General features: G+C 43.3%; 1 protein-coding gene across 1 annotated transcript; it reads right to left on the bottom strand.

Moving 5' to 3' along the window:
* Positions 1 to 311: 311 nt before the first annotated feature.
* On the bottom strand, positions 312 to 15660 carry TIMM17A (translocase of inner mitochondrial membrane 17A). Its single transcript, XM_047841371.1, has 6 exons — positions 15591 to 15660; positions 10877 to 10976; positions 10695 to 10758; positions 5339 to 5467; positions 4444 to 4554; positions 312 to 1202 (listed from the first exon to the last, which is right to left on the bottom strand). The coding sequence occupies exons 1-6, from the start codon at positions 15614 to 15616 to the stop codon at positions 1117 to 1119; spliced, it is 516 nt and encodes a 171-aa protein (XP_047697327.1). The 5' UTR covers positions 15617 to 15660; the 3' UTR covers positions 312 to 1116.
* Positions 15661 to 22335: the final 6675 nt, after the last annotated feature.

Genomic DNA, 22335 nt, shown 5'->3' with positions numbered 1-22335 from the left:
TGGTTAAACTGATACACAATATTTTATGTATATCTTACCAAACATAAAAAAGATCAAACTACAATTAGCAATTAAATGCTTACTATGCGTATGGCACTGGGCTAAAAGAGAAATGTGTGTTCACTCCATCCACACGGATTTGTTCCCCATTTCACACAGATGAACAGCCTCATGCCTTCTGTAAGGCCACATGTCATTTCCAATACAAGCAGTAAAATGGCCTATTCTGAAATGCTAACCCATTTTCCAGACCCAATCAGACCCCAAAATATACCCTTTATGAAGACTGGCTTCAGGGGACTTGAGACACATTAAAATCAGCATATATTTTATTTTCAAGCACATAATAAACACTTTTCCAGTGCTACTATAGCCCCCATGGATTCTTTTCATATAGAATTGGAAGGAAGTTGTTTCTGGTGAGGTTGCTGATGATCAAAAATCAAGACACAGGAGCCTCAAAGGTAAAAAGGGTTTTACATCCGACATCCTCAAAACCAAGAAATAACATTTTCACTTTCAAAGTAGAGGATATTTTACCTCAGCCTTCAAAGCAGAAAGTATTTACTGTGAGATGATCCATGTTAACTCTGTGTAATTCTTCTCATACATCATTTGCTTCAAGTGACATGAGAGCCTCACTATAAAACATGCAATTTTCAATGTACTTTTCAATATTTGAAGTATTCGAGGATGGAAAGTAGAACTCTACGTCTTAAAAGAGCGAGAAGTTCCAGCAGTTTTTTTATTGTTTGACTGACAAAACACACAAAACCAGGCAGAGAGGTCCCCAAGGAAATGATGGTCATGCTTCATTGTTGTTTGCCCTTTGGTCCTTCATCTTCTAAGCATTTGTTATATTTTCTTTTAAAGATATTAGACATTTATTTTATCACAAATGCAATCCAAGTGTGAATAAATAAATGTATTATCTTTTCACATCTGCCCCCACCCCCCCATGTTCCTTTAAATAGAAAAAAGAGCTAAGTGTCTCTTCAAAGCCTATTTGGCCATAGCTGTCCCACCTATGGTTTTAAAAGCAGACCATAACTTATCTTCTGAAATTCCTTCTTGAACTACAGCTCATTCTGGTAAAGAAATCCTGGGAAAGAAGTCCTATTGATATTGTCGATAGTCTCCAAAAGGTGAGGATGATAACTGGGCTGAAGGCAACTGAGAGGGGTCTTCAGCAAACTGAGGACCTGCGATTAAGAAAGAAAAGAATCTTAAAAACCACCTGAATATTACACAATTAAAAAGAACAAGTGTTTGTAGACAGTAAATCGCAGACACAGTGTCTGCTAAGGTGCTACCTTAGAGCGGTCATCTGAATTTCTGCTGCCTAATTCTCATGAGAGTGCCTCCAAATTTGGTATAACATGACAGACTGGCTTCCCTTATGTTCCAGAATGAACAGCTCTCAACTGCTATGCCAGGAAAGTCAGATGGATTAATTATAGCAAGAAGTGAATTCAAGTTTTTTTTTAGTGTTTATTTATTTTTGAGAGAGACAGAGTGTGAGTGGGGGAGGGGCAGAGAGAGAGGGAGACACAGAATCCGAAGCAGGCTCCAGGCTCCAAACTGCCAGCACAGAGCCCGATGTGGGGCTCAAATCCACGGACTGCGAGATCATGACCTGAGCCTAAGTTGGACGCTCAACCAACTGAACTACCCAGGCGCCCCAAAAGGTAAATTCAAGTTTTTACAGCAATTGCTGTAACAAGCTGCTATAAAGATTGGAAGAATTTCACACCTCTTGACATACTTTTCAGTAGCTATTTAAAATTATTTTCACGGGGCGCCTGGGTGGCGCAGTCGGTTAAGCATCTGACTTCAGCCAGGTCACGATCTCGTGGTCCGTGGGTTCGAGCCCCGCGTCAGGCTCTGGGCTGATGGCTCAGAGCCTGGAGCCTCTTTCCGATTCTGTGTCTCCCTCTCTCTCTGCCCCTCCCCCATTCATGCTCTGTCTCTCTCTGTCCCAAAAATAAATAAAAACGTTGGAAAAAAAAAAATTAAAATTATTTTCACTAATTTAAGTATCTTCATCATGTTTTAAGAGAACTCAGTGATCCAATTTATATACCCAATGAAATAGAGAATGAGTTCTGGAATGGGAAGACATTCCCTAGCTTGTTGTAGATCAAAGTTTTGTAATATTTTATTTCTGAGAGAAAGAGAGAGAGCAAGGGAGAGGCAGAGACAGAGGGAGATACAGAATCCGAAGCAGGCTCCAGGCTCTGTCAGCACAGAGTCCAACGCAGAGCTTGAATCTGCAAACCAAGATATCATGACCTGAGCCGAAGTCATACAATTAGTCGACTGAGCCACCCAAGTGCTCCAGGTCTTGTAATATTTTAGTTTTCAAAGGATGGGAGGGGACCTATGAACTAAGAAAAAAATGTGGTTCTTAAAAAAAAAAAAAAAAAAAAAAAAGACTTTTATGGGAATAATTACAATTATTTTTTTCAGGGAAACTGAGACCAAAAAGTAACTACGAAGAAGAGAGAAAGAGGGCAGTGGTAAAATTCCCTGAAGCTTTTCAATGCTTCAATCCAATGATATATATTTATTTTTCACTGTAAAGGCATTCTCTGTTCATTTCAGAGAACTAGAGAAGATATTGGGTGAAACAGGTAAACCAAAGGTAACCATTATTAGAGTTTTATCTAATTTTGGTCACTGTTTTAAAAACTTGTTCATGTAAGTTAATTGGAAAAATATGCTTAACTCTTCCTTCAGAGATTCCTCTCCCCAACACAGCTTTTCAGAAACACATCTCCTGTCTCAAGTAAAATGCACTTCTTTTGTTTTCAACGTTTATTTATTTTTGGGACAGAGAGAGACAGAGCATGAACGGGGGAGGGGCAGAGAGAGAGGGAGACACAGAATCAGAAACAGGCTCCAGGCTCTGAGCCATCAGCCCAGAGCCTGACGCGGGGCTCGAACTCACGGACCGCGAGATCGTGACCTGGCTGAAGTCGGACGCTTAACCGACTGCGCCACCCAGGCGCCCCAAAATGCACTTCTTTTGAAGATCTCTTCTGAGGAAAAAAGCCTGAAGCAAAGTAACCAAGATTAATTCCTATAAGACAATGTAACATGGGGCACTTGGCTGGCTCAGTCGGTAGAGTATGTGACTCGTGATCTCGGGGTCATGAATTCAAGCCCCGTGTTGGGTGAAGAACCTACTTTAAAAAAAAAAAAAAAAAAGGCAGTGTAACTAATGTTTTTGTTATATCAGTCTCTGAATTTCTGAAAAAATGAAAATTTTCTGTTGTTTTATGTGAAGCCTTTCACACTAACGTAGGTAAAAACAAACTACGAAGCAAAATTAGAAAGTGCTTATCCTAACAGAGTACTAACTCAGAAGTAATGATGAAAAACCAGAAACAGAAGGTGACAGTCCAGGAGGTCCCCAGATCATCCTTGGCATCTACGGAGCAGTGTGCTTGACACTTGTGCCAAAAAGACACTGAATCTCTTGCTAGGCGCCTGAGGGAAATCAAATCAAACTGGGAGCTATGATCTATTCCTAACTCTATGCTGAATCTTTTCCAAGCTCCAAAAATAATTTTCAACATGTGTTGCTCTTCTGCATATTTCCTTCCCCAAATGCCAGGTCAAATTTTTCCGACTAAAATCCTCACAATTATCTCTCTGCTTCCTTCCAATGTCAAGGAATATTGCCCCTTTACAGACAAAGGGAATGCTGGCCCTTTACAGACAAATGAAGTTTTCTGCAGTTGTAAGAAAGTGCACAATTTAACAGCTAAGCAGATATTCCGTGACCGTGTAACGATCACTTAACCCATAATTTAACTTTTCCCCATATACCATGTAAGAACAATTAGCAACAAATTATTTTACCAACTTTTCAAAAAAAATTTCCCTGCCAACCCTCAAGTGGCCCTCCCAAACACAGCCACTTTCTACCACTATATTTCATTCTCTTCACAGCAAGCAACACAATCAAATCTCATTTATCTGTTAATGTGTTAGTGTGTCTTCTCCCTCCAGAATGTAAGTCCTTGTTCATCACTATACCCCAGCATCTAGAACAGGGCATGGCACATACACATACAGTAAGAGGTTGTCGACTATCATTATTGTTAATACATCTGCAAGGACATTTCTTCAAGCATAAAACGACTTGGCAATTTCTTAGAATAAGCACACGAACACTGACAAAAATTGAGAACTGTAAGAAAAATCAACAGCAAACCATCTCAGTAAAGCATTTTGGTGACTGTGGTTAAACACAATAACTATATCCACATCTACCCTTTCAAATGCAACCAGGGCCTAGTATCGTAATCTTCGTGAACCATGGCAAATGTAGAAATCACAAACTAACACATTTTAGCAGACAAGATAGGTTCTCTCTCAACATCAGGAGACCATTCCAGTGTTTGAGCTATGGTAGTAAGCAGAAAGAAGACTCACCATTGGGAAATTGTGCAGAGGCAAATCTTGTCAATAAGATACCAGCTCCTTCAATTAAAGCTAGGAGAATGCCACCCATCGCGGCTGACCCAACCATGGCCACTGGTCCATCTTAATAACAAAGAGATTGCTTTAATAGAAATCTACTTTAATATAAGATATAGTAAAGGAAAGAGCTGTCCAAATGGCTACATGCTACCCTCCCTCCCCACCTTTTTTCTCGCTAAGACCAAATGTCAACAAACTAAGGCCCACAGGTCAAATCCAGCTCACTGCCTGTTTATATAAAGTTGTATTGGTACAGTCATGCTCATTCATTTACATATAGTCTATGGTCGCTTTCATGTTACAATCACAGAGCTGAGTATCCGTTGACAAAGACCTAAAATATTTACCATCTGGCCCTTTACAGAAAAAGTCTGCTGATCCCTGGCCTAAACAACTAACCCCCCACAAATTCTGAGTTGCTTTCTGTTCCAAAGATCCAAAGACGGTTCTAAACTCATTATTCCTAACAATGCTATGTGGCAGGTATGATTATTAACTCTAGAGTTCCGATGAGGAAACTATGGCACAAAAAGTTTAGCAAACTGCCTAGTCACACAGTAGTAAATGGCAGAATTGGAACTTGAAATGCTCTTAACCACTGTATAGGTCAGAACTCCACACTCTCTCATTCTCAAATATTCCAAATAAATAGATATTCCTATTCCCAACCCCCCTCCCCATGTCACCATATACATTCATGCTATTCTAAACTACTCGATGCTTGGTTTTATGTATTACCGATGTCATTAAATTAAGACAGACAAGGTTTTCCAAAAAGTCTTGCTTCTACTAGTGTGTCTATAATGATTGGTTACTTTCCCCCCCCTTTTTAATAATGATTGCTTACTTCTTGCTGCCAGTATAGCTCCTGTTAAGGCACCACTTGTGATGGAGTTCCAGGGATCTTCTTTTCCTCTGACTTGAACCATACTGCAGTCAATCATGGAAAATAAACCACCCCAAACTGCAAAACTACCTATTTTATTAAAAAAAAACAAACAAAAATTTCATTTTTCATCTTATATTTAAAATATTACAGCCAAAAATAACTTTAACAATACTATATTCTTAAAACTCTCACACTCTAATACATGCAAACACAAGTTTGGATAAGCACTGAACAAAACGCAGAATACTTATCTTTTTAATAAAGCTTGGGTTGTATTTTTATCTGCTGGAAAATTAGCAATGGCCCAAAGCCTAAAAGAAATAAGCAGGCCTAGAAGAGTCAGGCTAAACACATTCAAATCTCTCTGTATCTCTGTTCAAAAGGCAATAAACACAACAAAGCCACACTGTTTCTTCCTTTTTTTATTTTTATACCTCTACATTACCTCTATTTTTTTCTTTCATTAAGTGTCACTGAGCATATATACACTCTATGAAATCGCCAATGGGGATACTAAAGAAATCCAGCTGTCCTGGAATGTATTATAGGTGTAAGCCAATACATGCTAAAGTGGCTCATGACTGATACAAATAGTTAGAATTGTGGAACATCAAGGGGAGAGAAATTATCTTTCCCCTCTCCTTCTATTCCTCAACCATGAAACTAAAACCAACACTAAATCAAGTTACTTCGCACTTAAACTCTCCTAAACTCAATAACCATTTTGTCAAATAGAAAACAAACACCCACACATACACATACACAAGCACACACAAAATGTAGAAAGACAACACTAAAATTTTAACTGTCGGCATCTCAGGGTGACATAGCACATGACTTAGTTTCTTTGTGCTTGCTTTACTATCCAAATCTTCTAAAATGAGCACACATGACTTATACGTATTAAGAGTTGTTACATTTATCATGATTAAAGAAGAAAAACTGCCCCAAAGAGCTCTAGTCACTTTATTCTTTATCCTCTGAAATCTCAAAGTAGTAGGGGTGTGTTAGTAAGGGCAATACACTGGGTTCCATCAAATGTCAGACCCAAATCATCACCAAAATCCTTTCCCAGTTTTCACATTATCTATCCACTAAATCTAGTAGATACAACCAGTTGAAGCATAGCATAAGCTCTCATTCTGGGTCCAATACTAGATATCATATACTATATAAAAATAAACTAGTTCTGTTTTCTAATTCAGTAATTCTATGCCCTGGGAGAGATCTGATGCCTAGGTATATTAGAACTGCTTCACTAAATTCCTCAAACAAGGCTCTCCCAGTCCCTCAAAAGAGTGTGAAACTTGCCCATCCTCCAAGAATAACTGCCAGAGTAAGCTATGGTTACTGATGAGAATGGAGACATTGAGTCCAAGCAGGGCAAGGAGAATGTCCGCACAGATGGGTGGCCAAGGGTGAGGAGGCTGTCTGAACAGAGGGGTGGCCCAGTGTGAAGAGCCAGAGCCAAAACAGTGTAAGGAAGGGTCCTCAAGGAAGGACAGCCAGGCATGGAGTTGAGTGTATCCTTGTGGAAGGGTGGCCTGATGTGGGGTGCCACAGCCCAAGCAGGACAAGGACGGAGGTATTCATATAAAAAGAGAGAAGGTAAGAATAAATCCGGTGCAGCTGGATTGGAATTAAAGTATAAGTGGCATCTCATGACTTTCAACATGTATGTACAGATATAAATTTGGGTTTGTATATTTATATCATGGTTAGTGTGTATTCACATATACACACATACATCCCCAAGCTCTATTATAAAGAGGGCCTGGGAACAGCAACACCCCAATAGCGATGATACACTTTGTGTCCAGATTTTGGCTTCTAAATACCATTCTCAATTAAACAGAGCCAGAGCTATGTGGAGAAATGGCTGACTTCATGGATAGAGCAGGGTAAGTATACGATGAACCTGGAGTATCTTATTCCAAAATGCAAAAGATGCTTTAAGAATAATAGGGATGTGTTAAAAGTCCCCCATGAAATTTCCCCTATGAAAATATAAGACTCTTCAGGATACAATTGTGATTTTCCATGTTGCCTGTCCCTTGGATTTTGACTGGAAAAGCTCAGCAAATGCTCACTGAATTAAATTGAAAATGTTACCCCAGTATTAAAAAAAAATTTGTTTTTAATGTTTATTCATTTTTGAGAAAGAGACAGAGCGCGAGTGGGGGAGGGGCAGAGAGAGAGAGAGAGAGAGAGAGAGAGAGAGAGAAAGAGAGAGAGAGAGAGAGAGAGACAGAATCTGAAGCAGGCTCCAGGCTTTGAGCTATCAGCACAGAGTCCAATGTGGGGCTTGAACTCACAAACCCTGAGATCATGACCTGAGCCCGAGTCAGTGGTTTAAATGACTGAGCAACCTAGGCACCCCTCATCCCAGTATTGTTAATTTAAAAAAAAAAAAATTTTTTTTTAATGTTTACTTATTTTGAGAGACAGACACAGAGTGTGAGAGGGAGTGGGGCAGAGAGAGAGGGATACACAGAATTGGAAGCAGGCTCCAGGCTCCGAGCTATCAGCATAGAGCCCGACGCGGGGCTCGAACTCACAAACCGCGAGATCATGACCTGAGCTGAAGCCGGCCACTTAATGGACTGAGCCACCCAGGCACCCCTTAATTTTTTTTTTAACCATTTATTCATTTTTGAGAGACAGAGCATGAGCAGGGGAGGGGCAGAGAGAGAGGGATACACAGAATTGGAAGCAGGCTCCAGGCTCCGAGCTATCAGCACAGAGCCCGACGTGGGGCTCGAACTCACAAACCGCGAGATCATGACCTGAGCTGAAGTCGGCCACTTAATGGACTGAGCCACCCAGGCACCCCTTAATTTTTTTTTTAACCATTTATTCATTTTTGAGAGACAGAGCACGAGCAGGGGAGGGGCAGAGAGGAAGACACAGAATCCAAAGCAGACTCTAGGTTCTGAGCTGTCAACACAGAGCCTGACATGGGGCCGGAACCTACAAACTGTGAGATCATCATGATCTGAGCCAAAGTCAGATGCTTAACCAACTGAGCCACCCAGGCACTCCTCATGCCAGTATTTTTAAAAAAGCAAGGCACCATAAAGATTTTTCAATAGCTTTCTTAAAAAACCAATCCCAAGGATTGAAATAAACAATCCCAATTCACTCATACCACAACTTACTCTTCCTCTATTTCACCCTGATTGTTTAATTTTAGAACACTTTTATTTTTTTTATTTTTATTTTTTTTTTCAACCTCTATTTATTTTTGGGACAGAGAGAGACAGAGCATGAACGGGGGAGGGGCAGAGAGAGAGGGAGACACAGAATCGGAAACAGGCTCCAGGCTCTGAGCCATCAGCCCAGAGCCCAACGCGGGGTTCGAACTCACGGACCGCGAGATCGTGACCTGGCTGAAGTCGGACGCTTAACCGACTACGCCACCCAGGCACCCCTAGAACACTTTTAAAGTCACAGAAAAGTTGTGAAGATACAGAGTTCCCATATATCCCACATCCAGTTTCCCCAATTTTTTAAATTATTATTTATTTATTTAACGTTTATTCATTTTTGAGACAGAAAGACACAAAGCATGAACGGGGGAGGGTCAGAGAGAGGGAGACACAGAATCTGAAACAGGCTCCAGGCTCTGAGCTGTCAGCACAGAGCCCGACGTGGGGCTCGAACGCATAGACCGAGAGATCATGACCTGAGCCGAAGTTGGCCACTTAACCGACTGGGCCACCCAGGCGCCCCTATTTTTTTTTTTTAAGAGAGAGAGAGTGCTAGTGAGGGAGAGGGGCAGAGGGGCAGAGGGGGGCAGGGGGGGAGAGGGGGAGAGAGAGGACTATTTCTTCTGATGCACAAAATTACTAAGGAATGACTAAAAGAGAGAGGGGGGGAGAGGGGGGGAGGGGGGGGGAGAGAGAAGAGAGAGAGAGAGAGAGAGAGAGAGAGAGAGAAAGAGAGAGAATTTTAAGCAGTCTTGAGCCTGACACAGAGCTTGATCCCACGACCCTGGGATCATGACCTGAGCCAAAATCAAGAGTTGGACACTCAACCGACTGAGCCATCCAGGGCCCCCAGTTTCCCTAACTTCTAACATCTTACATTCCCATGGTGCATTTGCACAATTAATGACCCAATATCAATATATTATTAAAGTCCACACTTAATTCAGATTTCTTTAGTTTCTATGTCTTTTTTCTGTTCCAGGATACCAAATTACATTTAATGGTCATGTCTCTTTAAGCTCCTCTTGGCTGTAACATTACCTGATTGTTTTTTCATTCACTGAAAAAGTGACAGAATAATATGTCAGAAGCAGCTCTTAAAACATATATAAAAACCTATATGACTTCTGCATATACTGGGAATTCAGGATCTGGTGTGTGCTTTAATACAACTTATCATTCTTGACAACATGGTAACCATTAAAGGAAAGGAAAATGAGTAACTATTTACCTTCCAGAGGATATAATTATTTCATAGGAAAGAAAAAGATATACCATCACTTCAGCTCTCAGAGCTTTGATTCCCTCATCTGGAAAATGGGGATAATAATACTGACCTCATGTTATTGTGACGATTAAAATAATGCTGGGGAACCCTTAGCAGAGTGCTTGGCACACAGCAAGCACTCCATAAGTGGCAGCTCTTAGCTAGTCTTCCAAAGAAAAATTTGCTAAAAACAAAGACAGGACTATTTCTTCTGATGCACAAAATTACTAAGGAATGACTAAAAGTATTTAATTTTTTTCATGTGTTCTATATGGTCTCTCCAAACCAACTGTATCTTCGTATATGAATATAGTCTCTAAGTTTTTTTTATCTCTCTTCTCCCAACTTCTGAATAACCAAGTTTAAAAAGCGTAATGAATTCTTTTCAAATTTTGCAATGACCTCTGTGCAACATCCAAAGCCGAACCTTGGAGAGAAGCCTGATCAGCATCATCAGTTTGTCTCTCACGAAACCTCAATCCTTCAGATCACTTTCTCTTCAGTTTTATATTACCCCAGAAGCTATCACTCTTGACACTCACAAACCGAAGCTTTAAACACACTGTCTTCCTTTTAGGTAAGAAGAAAAAAACAAAACCAAAATACCACTGAGCATTTGAGGGACAGAGACAAAATTTTCAAATGAATGGATACAGCAATTCCAGTTAACTTTCTGAATAAATCATAAATCAAGAAGAACTTATAGTAATTTCTAACAAGCTGTTACACTGAACGAAACTAACTGGTATAAGCTAAAAACGAAGAAAAAAACCAGAGCTGCGTCTTTAAATGAACAAGGAAAGCTAGTATGAAGTACAAATGGAAAAATTCTGCTTACCTCCCAACTGTGGAGCCCTGGTTTTAATAGCTGTCAAACTCCCTCGTAGTCTGTGGTTTACTCCCTATAAAGAAGCAACCAAAAATACATTAGAAATACATTTCCAACCCACTGATAGGGCCACCGGCGATATTAGCGAACCCAGATTTCAAATGATAAAATAAGACCATTCACCCACTTACCACTGGAGAATTGCGAAAACCTTTGATTGCTTGAAAGATACCACCACCTATGGTACCCATCGTAAAGGCCCCACCACAATCATCCACAATTCGCCAAGGGCTAAGAATGGGAAAAAAAACAAAAATAAAAAGATGACTGTATTTCTCATTCATAAACCATAAAACTTTCTTTGCTAACATACCAAGGGACACAACAGATTCCAATACAGGGCTTACTTCAACCAATAAAATAAACATGTAGACAAAGATAAAGGATTCTGAACATACTGGTATCTATTCAGCTCCAAGCCATAAGGAATGGAACTGGCTTTAACTCCCTAGTGTTAACAGCACTTAATTTTCACTTAATAATTACTGCATCTAAGTTGGGCACTGTGCAAAAGTGAATGAGCAAATATTTAGGAAATTACATTATAATCAATGTTGATCCAATCTCCCAGGGACCAAAGTAAGCTCTCCAGCTGCAGTAAAATTTAAAGTTGAGACCCCCCAAAATGAAGATTCAATAGGGGCAGAGGGAGACAAATTTAAACATTTTTTAAAGTATGAAATTCTTTCCGGGTTTACTGAGTCCCAGTTAGCACCTGGAACTTTACTTTGTATCAGGTCCATTTACACACTGGAATACTCTAATCTCCAATAATTAGAGGTTAAATTTGTAAACTTAGCTTCCAAATGTAGCAACCTAACTTATCCAACACAATGAAATCTGAATAATGTCATCAGTAGAACAAGAACTACTATTCTAGGAATTTGGCTTATAAAAAAGTCTGTGAATGAGTAAATTCATTATATATTTTTTAAGTTTATTGATTTATCCTGTGAGAGAGACAAAATCCCAAGCAGGCTCCACAGTGTCAGTGCGGAGCCCGACACGGGGCTCAAACCAACAAATCACAAGATCATGACCTGAGCTGAAATCAAGAGTTGGACGCTTATCGGACTGAGCCACCCAGGTGCCCCTCACGCGGCACATATTCCAATTGTCACAAGCAGGATGCTTGGGGGCCTTGCTACCCAAGGTTTGTTTTTGTGATCCTAAAAGCAAATTCAGCAACACCTGGAGTTTGTTAGACCTGCAGGCTCTCAACACCGTACCCAGTATCTACTGATTCAGTCTATGGTTCAACACAATGCCAAGGTGATCTGATTTCACTTTTTTTTTTTAATTTTTTTTTTAACGTTTATTCATTTGTGAGACAGAGAGAGACAGAGCATGGACGGGGGAGGGTCAGAGAGAGAGGGAGACACAGAATCTGGAACAGGCTTCAGGCTCTGAGCAGTCAGCACAGAGCCCGACGTGGGGCTCGAACCCACATACCGCGAGATTGTGACCTGAGCCGAAGTCGGACGCCCAACCGACTGAGCCACCCAGGCGCCCCAATCTGATTTCACTTTAACAGTTTAAGCAGTGCTTTGAAACTAAAGGACTGAGAAAATTTCTTTAGAATGGTAGAAACACTAAGAGGAAGTACAGAGAAAAGATAAAGGAGAATGAATCAGTGGCTCCCTCTGAGTGGTGGGCCAGTAACTTTAAAAGATTTAGTCCAGGGGCGCCTGGATGGCCCAGCTGGTTGAGCATCTGACTTTGGCTCAGGTCATCATCTCACGGTTCATGGGTTCTGTGCTGACACATGGGAGCCTGCTTCAGATTCTGTGTCTCCCTCTGTCTCTGGCCCTCCCCGCTCATGTTCATTCTCTCTCTCAAAAATAAATAAAACTTAAAAAAAAAAAAAAGATCTAGTCCAAATGATTTTATTAGTTGAGGATTAAAATAATCAGTAAAGAACAGCAGGATTCAGATCAGAGAGCAGAGTATTCCAAGAGAGGATGTCCAAAACAAAGGCAAGATGGAAATGGTTTCTGGCTAAATCTGGCTAAATCAAAATGTTCCTGCAGAGAAGTGACAGGCTATACAAAAGGAAGATTGAAGCTAGACTCTAAAAGAATACAAATACTATGGGTGCCTGGGTGGCTCAGCTGATTAAGCATCGGACTTTGGATTTTGGCTCAGGTCATGATCTCATGGTTCTTGAGTTTGAGCCCCGACTAGCTCCACACTCACAGCACAGAACCAGTTTAGGATTCTCTATGTCCCTTCTCCCAACCCACCCTGTTGCGCGCGCTCTCTCTCCCTCTCTCTCTCTCTCTCTCTCTCTCTCAAAAATAAATAAACTTTTTAAAAAATAATAAAAGAATGTAAATACAAATACAGGGAACAAGTAACAACACAATTAAGTTTTCATTTGTTAACTATTAACTATGTTGTAGGTGCCTTCAATGCAAATAAGACCTATGATTTTCAAAAAAGTTAGGTTATTTTCCTGTAGAATCTCTAATCTTAACTTTGCAGAAAAAGTATTCCTGTCTCCTCTTCATTTTACAGGTGAACAGAGTCTCAGACAGAGATTAAGTAAATTTCCCAATGTCATATACGTAACTAGTACAATTTAAATACAAAAATCTAGAACTTCAAAACTCTAAATCGTTTCCATTATATCATACAGACTATGGGTTTTTGAAACGACACCTATGATAAAAGAAGGACTTAGGATGATTAAGTCCATATGATGTATTAAAGTGGGCTGGAGGTAAGGAGAGCAATTAGGAAGGTATTGTAAAAGGCATAAGGATGCCAGTAAGATCGTGACAACAGGAATGGAAAGGCAGATTATGAAAGAATTCAGACTGCTTATGGTATGCCTGTTTGGAGGCTGGGTGGTGTGGAGGGAGGAAAAAGATGCTTATAGTTTGAGGATGAATGACTTGAGAAAATGCTCTTATCAAACAGGGCAGTACAGAAGATCAGAGTAACTTTTCTTTAATGTTTGTTTATTTTTGAGAGAGAGACAGAGCACGGACACGGGAGGGGCAGAGAGAGAAGACGACACAGAATCTGAAACAGGCTCCAGGCTCCGAGCTGTCATCAGAGTCGGCCGCAGGGCTTAAACTCATGAACTACAAGATCATGATCTGAGTCAAAGTAGGATGCTTAACTGACTGAGCTATCTAGGTGCCCCAGATCAAAGTAGTTTTCACTACAAAACTAACCAGACAACTGACTCTATTGCTTCAGGACATATGTACTAAGAGAAAACAAAGGGACCACCTAATTGATTAGATAAAAATTCATTGTAACATCTTTAACTCAACAAGGTTAAAAAATATATCCAACAGCTGCTGATAACAGCAGTCTACAATGTGCTGAATTCAGCACATGTCAGCATGACTTAGGAAGAAGGATAATTACGTTTGGTAATTTTAAATTTTTTTTGAGTTTACTTATTTATTTTGAGAGGGCGAGAGCGTGCAGGAGGGGCAGAAAGAGAGAGCGGGGGGGAGAGCGGGGGGGGGAGAGAGGGGGGAGAGAGGGGGGAGGGGGAGGGGGAGAGGGGAGGGGGAGGGGGAGGGAGGGGGAGGGAGGGGGAGGGAGGGGGAGGGGGGAGAGGGGGGAGAGGGGGGAGAGGGGGGAGAGGGGGGAGAGGGGGGAGAGGGGGGAGAGGGAGAGGGAGAGGGAGAGGGAGAGGGAGAGGGAGAGGGAGAATCCCACACAGGCTCCACAATGTCAGCCTGAGCGGGACACCGGGCTCAATCTCACCAACTGAAAGACCATGACCTGAGCCTAAGTCAAGAGTCAGATGCTTAACCAACTGAGGCACCCTGGCGCCCCTTGGTAATTTTAAAGAGCCAGGAGGTACTGAAACATATGCCCTGTATCCTAGTTGAGGGATTTAAAAAAAAAAAAAAGAAAGAAAGAAAGAAAGAAAGAAAAAGCACAAAGCAGGTAACATGGCTACTGCTGGCAAGATAATAATATAAAGTCCTGGGCACCTTCACAAATTGAGGACACCTTGCCTTTTGCTCTCACACAATTAAACAGTTGATTAACCCAAATAACCAAGATTTGATTTCTCACTTAAGAACCACCCCCCCCCAAGCCTTAAAGTTAGGCAACCTGAGACTTCTTACAGCAATTCGCCGTTTTATGTGCCTGACTTACTCATGCTTTTACTCTTTTGAACCTATAAAGTGGTGAGCACAGAGACCTCATTCAAATACTGAATGAATACGTGAGTTTCTGTTCATGGCTTCTCAAAGAACACATGCTACTATCTCTATTTTCCAGATAATTCTTGTCCCCCTTGTCTACCAAGGGAGAATTCCAAGCACGAATACGAGGCCCCTGCCTAGAGGAGTTTATCCAGACCCTTTGGGTAAAATCTCTGTTCCACACATTTGAAATGCTTAGCCCTGCGGACACATCCCCCGATACAAATAATGCCTCCAGAATGGCACTCCCTCGGAGCCCTACTGTCCCTTCTTCAACACAGGAACTGATCAAAGCGTGGCACGGGGACGCGTCCAAGGTCACCTCAGCGTACAGGGGGGATTATTACTAACCCCGCACAAGGCGACCGCGTCCTGGGCTGGGAGCAGGTTCCGAGGCTCCCACTAGCCCAAGTCTGGACCTCCTCATCCAACGCAAGGTCACCAGAGTGCCAGGTTGGAGGCGGCGAGGCTGTCACATGCCGCCCAGGGAGCACAGGACTGAGAAGCCGACTGGCTGCTCAAGACGGTGCTGCCTACGGTCAACAAACCCACGCCGACAAGCCTGCGACTGAGGCCGGCCTGCACCTCAGGGGACTGGGCAGGGGAGAACGAGGACCGTGAGCAGAGGGGCAGGACTAAAAGCAAGGACAGCGGTAAAGCTCACCAAGGCTCTCTCGCGTACTCCTCCATCTTGACTCCACCGGCGCGAGGGATGCCGGGCAAGCTGGGCGGAGCCTGACCCTAGCGGCGGAAGTGATCGCGAGAGCAGGGCGTTAAAGTCTATGTGGATTGGTTCACCGTTTCCTCCCGCAACCAATGGGAGCCTGGACTTCAGGGGCAGCGTGAGGGCGGGGCAGCGGCGGGACGCGGCAGAGCTGGCCCCGCCCGGGTCCCCGAAAGCTGCTAGTGTTGGCTACGTAGACTGGCAGCAACCCAGTGGCGACGAGTTCGAATTACCTGGTCACTGAAGGTTCCGAGGACTGAGCTGACCTGGCATTATTCCTTTAGGGTTCACCAAACTTCCTAAAAATATGTTTCTTTTTTCCTTTTTTTTTTTTTTTTTTTTTTTTTTTAGTACTTTGGCTGCCAACTTGGGAATCAATGCTGGCTAATTCGCCATGGTGTGTGAAGCTTTTACAAACTACACGTAGCAGGAGCAGGATACGGGCAGACAGTGTCACAGTCCCTTATAGTCACAGTGCTTGGAATGTGATAGATATTCGATAAATGTTTTTGAAATGAACTTATCTGGACCATCGTGAACTCTCCGACCGATTTGGGGCCCTCGATTTGAAGGGATAACGACAACAGAGCCTCTTCCGGGCCACCTTCCAAAAGATCACCAGAAGATGAGGGGTGTTTAGCCCAGAAAAGAGGAGCCCAAAAGCATGGGGACCCATCGACCTCTTTTATTTATTTATTTATTTTTACGTTTATTTCTTTTTTGAGACAGAGAGAGACAGAGCATGAACGGGGGAGGGTCAGAGAGAGGGAGACACAGAATCTGAAACAGGCTCCAGGCTCTGAGCTGTCAGCACAGAACCCAATGCAGGGCTCGAACTCACGGACCCCGAGATCATGACCTGAGCTGAAGTCGGCCGCTTAACCGACTGAGCCACTCAGGCGCCCCTTATCCACCTCTTTTAGCTTACAGTTAACAAAACCTCAGTCATAGGATGTCTGTTAAAGGAGCTCTTCTCCATTCCCGACTTTTTTTGGAATGTGTGACTGTAATTAAGAACCTTTAAATCTAATTAATTGTGCAGACTGAAGAGAGAATGTAGGAGATGGACAACAAGAGGAAGACAGAGAGCAAGAATTTAACATTTAGTCAGTACCTCAGACCTGATGGGTATGAATATTTCAGTAACTAAAGATGTGCATTCTCATGGGGTAAAGATTTTTTTTTTCCCTGATCTCACCAAGACCCAAGTGAAATATTCCTTAGTTCTAGTTACCTCCCTTTGTTCTTATTACATATTCCTTATGCAGTCTTCTGAGTGTTATTTGGTTTCTGAATAGCTTTTCCTTTAAGAGAGAATCCCCTGGCCTGTGCTCACAACTGTTCTCGTCCACTTGATAGTTATATTGGTTTATGCATCTGCCTCTTGTGAGCTGGGTTCTTTTGAATCAAATCAATCAGCAGGAATGGTGATGATGATACTGAGTATGTGAGTTTACAGGCCGAGGGCCAGACTTGAGGCTGTGGTTACCCAGCTCACTTCATTCTAACAGTCCCTACCCGAAAGTCCCTTACTGTTCTGGGAGGCACCGCTCAGATGGACAGCGTGTGTTGTCAGACTTCTCACTCTTTTCTTTCTTTTCACTTCAACAGATAACAGGGTGTAAGAGGACAGTTTTGGCTGGGCAAGGCCTTGGACTTAGCCTTGGCTAGAGGGGGAAGATGTCACCCCTCCCTCAAAAATACCCATTTCCATCTGAGTGAAGAAACGTCCTGGAAGAGAACTAGGTATCCTAATCTCCTCCTAGTGAGTCCGAAAGAAATCTGAAGACCTGCCGTGGCCCTCACTGAAAGGATGGCCAAAGACATTGAGGAATGATAGAAGAAAGGAATGGGGGTCCTTGAGAGCAAAGTCACAATAAAGGTGAGGGGCGTTTGAGCTGGTGATCCAACACAGCAGGGTGTACTGGTGACAGTTAGTGCTCTGGGCCCCGCCAGAGACTGCTGCTGAAACCCCTGTGATCCAGGTCCTCTGGGTATTGCTTTGGGGAAAACAGCTCCGTGTATGAACTAAAAGAACTGTGACTCAGGGGACTGTTTTGCCGTGAGATTTCCCCACAAGGGGCAAGGAAGGGGAGACCAAGGTGAGGAACAAGGTGAAGAAAGGGAGATCATCCCTCGTGCCTCAGGGAGCCACCTGGATAGGTGAGCCCTATCAAGTAGCCACATCTGGCAGTGACACGGCTCTGAAGTAATTATCCACCCCTGCCACCTCCCACAATTCGCTTTTATTCATCTTCCACTCTTGTACAATTAGACCATTCTTGGGGGGAGGGGTCACTGAGAGAGCTACCATTGGGGAAAGATGAGCATTGAATAGATATCAAGGGTGCATAGGCAATGCTGAACCAAGAGAAAAACTAGAGGGATGATAACCCCAGTCAACTATAAGACCCTTACTCGGTGCTCAGGATTGTCCTTAGTGTTAGGATTAGGGTAGAGCGAGTACATAAAATATTGATATGGTTGCTACTCTCAGGGTCCTCAAAATGTACGTGGGAAGAAAGAACACACTCTTGAGAAATAGCTGGGTCAAAAGGATAAAATGCCAAAATGTGTGACATAGAATATGGTAAGTGCTAGAGGAAGTGAGAGGAGCGAGGGAGCCCTGGAGGCCTGAAGGTGATCACAAAATGTGCTTGACAATCTGGCACGTAAGCTACAGCCTGAAGTATGGTCAGATCTTGATCAGTGGAGAGGAGAAAGCCAGGCAGAGGGAATGACAGCAACAAAGGTGTGGGCAGGAAGGAACATGGTGGTGTCACTGGATGGGTTGCTGGTCCCATGGAGGAGTAGAGAGACTAAGGCAGGGGGCACCTGGGTGGTTCAGTCGGTTAAACGGCCAACCTTGGCTCAGATCATGATCTCATGGTTCGTGAGTTCAAGCTCTGCATTGGGCTCTCTGCTGTCAGCAAAGAGCCTGCTTCAGATCCTCTGTACCTCTCTCTACCCTCCTCCCCTGCTCACGCTTCTCTCTCCCTCTCTCTCTCAAAAATAAACATTAAAAAAAGACTAAAGCAGCAAGAGCAAAGCTATATCAAATGATAAAGTTCTAGGGTAATAGACATGGACAATGACTTGAGAAGCAAGACTGGAGAAGTAAGCTGTGTCAGGAGACGGTTATCTATATAGAAACTCTCATGTGTCTCCACATCCAAGTATTAAGAACTAAATTCTTTCAGGATGCCAGGGTGGCTCAGTTGGTTAAGCGTCCGACTTTGGCTCAGGTCATGATCTCACTGCTCGTGGATTTGAGCCCCACATCGGCCTCTGTGCTGACAGCTCAGAGCCTGCAGTCTGCTTCAGATTCTGTGTCTTCTCTCTCTGAGGCCCCTTCCCCACTTACGCTCTCTCTCTCTCTCTCTCTCAAAAATTAATAAACATTAAAATTTTTTTTTAAAAAAAGAACTAAATTCTTCCAGATTCTCTTTTCATGTTTGTAGAAGCCAATGTCCTTAGAAAGTTAGAGACAGGACTTTCTCTGGAGCAGATTTAATTATGGGAAAGTAAAGGCAGAGATGTCTCCCTTCCCTCCTTGGACCAGATTTGTTTCCCTTCCAGGGTAAAAAAAAAAAAAGACTTATTAAAGTTTTATCTCCTGGGGCACCTGGGTGGTCAATTGGTTGAGTGTCTGACTTTGGCTCAGGTCAGGATCTCGAGGTTCGTGAGTTCAGGCCCTGTGACGGGCTCTGTGCTGACACCTCAGAGCCTGGGGCCTACTTCTGATTCTGTGCCTTCCTTTTTCTCTGCCCCTCTCCCACTCACGCTCTGTCTCTCTCTCTCTCTCTCTTTCTCAGAAATCAATAAACATTGAAAAAAATGTTTAAGTTTTATCTCCTTTATTGATATAGCTAAAGGAGTTCATTCTAGAGGGATACAATGAGGTCATAGGGTAAGCAGCAGGCCTGAAATAGCTTCTGTGGGGAGTGCACAAGAGAATAAACCACAAATGAGTAAAGGAACCAAGAATGCTTGTTTCCACACAGACCCAACTTATGGAGGAAGGGGGATAGACATTTTCAGACTCTTCCCGTCCCGGCCACTCAGTACCTTCAAGGTTCCTGGACCTACATAGGTCGAGCTCCACTGAGCCAGAGGCTGTGGCAGTCCTAAAGAGTTTGGTCTGCCCAGGGGAGACAGGCCATGTCTCCAAACCCCCTAGCCCTGCCCGATCCAGTCACTGGGAAACTCAAATCGGCATGGACAAGTGAGGCTTGCACCACAGCTGACTCTCGGGTTTGGGGTTGCTGTCTGTGACTGGATCCTCTTTAGTGGGCAGAGAGGTTTTAGTCAGGGTGAGGGTGGGGGAGGCAGTCTTTTTCTCTTTCTGCCCCTTTTGCTCCCCCTTGCTCACCTTCCAGGAAGACATTAGTCTGGCCTGTGCGGTCTCAGAGCTCCCCTCTACCCACTACCACTCACCTCAGGAGTGCCGGGACAGGCCAGTGGCCTGCTTCTAGAGACAAAATCTGCTGCTTTAGAGAAACTTCCAGCTTCCCCCCACCAGAGAAGAGAACCAATGTGATTATATATTGACTCACAATATACTTAGTGCGGACAATGTGTCTGATGCTATGTTATGCCCTTAGAGTACATTATCTTCTAAAAAAAATTTTTTTTTTAAATTTTATATTTGAGAGAGAGAGAGAGAGATGGAGACAGAATCCGAAGCAGGCTCCAGGCTGTCAGCACAGAGCCCAACGTAGGGTTCAAACCTACGAGCAGTGAGATCATGACCTGAGCCGAAGTCAGATGCCCAACCAACTGAGCCACCCAGGTGCCCCGTGCGTTATCTTACTTAATCTATTTAATAATTCCATAACCCTCTGCAGTAGCTACTTTTTTTTTCTTTAGGTGGGTACTTTTAATGTCCTCATTTTCCATCTAAGGCTGAGAGAGGTTAAAAACTTACTCAAGGTCACACATCTTAGATCTGAGCCCAGGTCATTTGACTCCAGAGCCTGTGGTCTTATCTGCTATACTATACTGCCTGTCACTGTATGTTCCTGAAAATGTGACTTTAGTGGGGTCATCCAGTCTAGTTAAAGAACCACCCTAAGCATTAGTTAAATTGGTTCTGGTTCCCTATTCCCACCACCACCACATATTTGGCTAGAGCTTAAGGTCTCTCTTTCTTCCTTTCTCTCCCCCCCGGTTCCAGCATAACAGCAAATGTTTCTCTGGGGAGTAGGCTGTGTCAGAATCCCATGACACTCAAGGTGTGTTTGTTTCAGGTGGAAGTGGATTCTGAGCTTGGATAATTCCTGCCCCCTACAGAGTAAGTGGGCAGTGGTCCTTCACTGCAGGCGCTGGAGGAGACTGGACTCCTGGGCTCTGGGTTCCCAACTCTTCCAGATCCCTCTGTGATACTTTTCAAGGGAAGCTTTTCAGAGTCTGTGAGCCCACAGTCCCTGGGACTCTAGGGAGCAAAAAATCTCAGACTGGATCATATCAGAAGAGCCAGCTGTTTGGAATTGTGGGACGCGAGGCAGAGAAGGTGCAGGGGTTTATGTGCAGAAACTTTGGTTAGGAGGCCACGAGTCCTGACTTAAATTTTGGAAGCTGTGGATCTGTTTTTTGAGTGTGTTCCTCAAGCAGAGACCACTGGACCCAGAAGGAAGGTCACCGAAACCAGATGGTACAAAGGCTACCCCTGGGGCTGAAGGTGGTTTTTGATTCAGGCCCTGGCTGCTCTTTGGGAGAAGTGAACATTATTGGCCAAAAGCCTAAGAAAGAAGAATCGTTGGAGGCTGGAAAGAGAGCTGCTTTTAGTGGACTGGGGCCTGGGAGACTAGAGGTTGGCCAAGGTGGCTCCAGAGCCAGGGATCCCAGAAGACGATGCCTCTTCTAGAAAGCCCCTGCTGGGCAAGAGTGAGAGTGAAGACTGAGTGACCCAAGGGGAGACAGGAGTAGGGGTGGGTTGGGGGTTGGCAGGTGCAGGAAGTGTCCTTTCCATGAGCATATCAAAGGAAAGCCCACCTCAGGCTAGCTCAAGTCCTTTGTTATGCCCTCTGGGATGCCCCCCTGACTTCTCCCTGCAAAATTGCTGCAGCTTCTGTTGGGTTCTTAACAATTGCTTCCACCTGTCTTGCTTCACTTTGCCTTACAGTATGATTGGTTTTTGCCCTATAAATCATACATTTTAAAGAGAATAACCATGTTGTAAGTATTTTTGTATCTCTTACCCTGTAGTGCCTGACATGCTATCTATACATAGCAGTATCTGAATAATGCTTGAATGAATGAATGAATGAATGAGTGAGGACCAGATGAGAAGGGGTGTGTGTGTGTGCGCGTGCGCGTGCTCTGAGAGTGGTTACTGCTGAGGAAAGAAAGAAAAAGATAAGAGAAGAGGTGGGATGGGGAGAAAAGAACCCAGGAAGCAAGTAAATAAATAATTGTAAATGACTATGTAACAGTTGTAATAACTGCTAATGATTACTATGCATTTACTATATATCAATATAACACCTGTTCTATGTGTATGTTTGGATCCGGTGTCCCCAACAGTCTTACAATGTTGTCCTTATTTTACAGATGATGAAGCTGACCCTCAGTCACTTGACCAGTAAGTAGCAACTCCAGGACCTAACATGCATGGTCCTTTGGCCTGGAGAGCCCAAGCTTGAATGATGAAGCCATCCTGCTCTGCGACCTCCCCTGTGGCGTT

Source organism: Prionailurus viverrinus, chromosome F1 (assembly GCF_022837055.1).
Source record: "Prionailurus viverrinus isolate Anna chromosome F1, UM_Priviv_1.0, whole genome shotgun sequence".
Lineage (NCBI taxonomy): Eukaryota > Metazoa > Chordata > Mammalia > Carnivora > Felidae > Prionailurus > Prionailurus viverrinus.
The sequence above is the reverse complement of the archived record's forward strand: the minus strand, read 5'-3'. Positions and strand labels throughout refer to the sequence as shown.

Bases quoted from the DNA above. Each gene is read 5' to 3' on its own strand.
- TIMM17A (XM_047841371.1), bottom strand. From the start codon at position 15,616: ATGGAGGAGTACGCGAGAGAGCCTTG. The intron at 10,759-10,876 runs GTAAGTGGGTGA...GCTTCTTTATAG, and splicing joins GTTTTCGCAATTCTCCAGTG to GGAGTAAACCACAGACTACG. The intron at 1,203-4,443 runs GTGAGTCTTCTT...TCTTAATCGCAG, and splicing joins CTCTGCACAATTTCCCAATG to GTCCTCAGTTTGCTGAAGAC.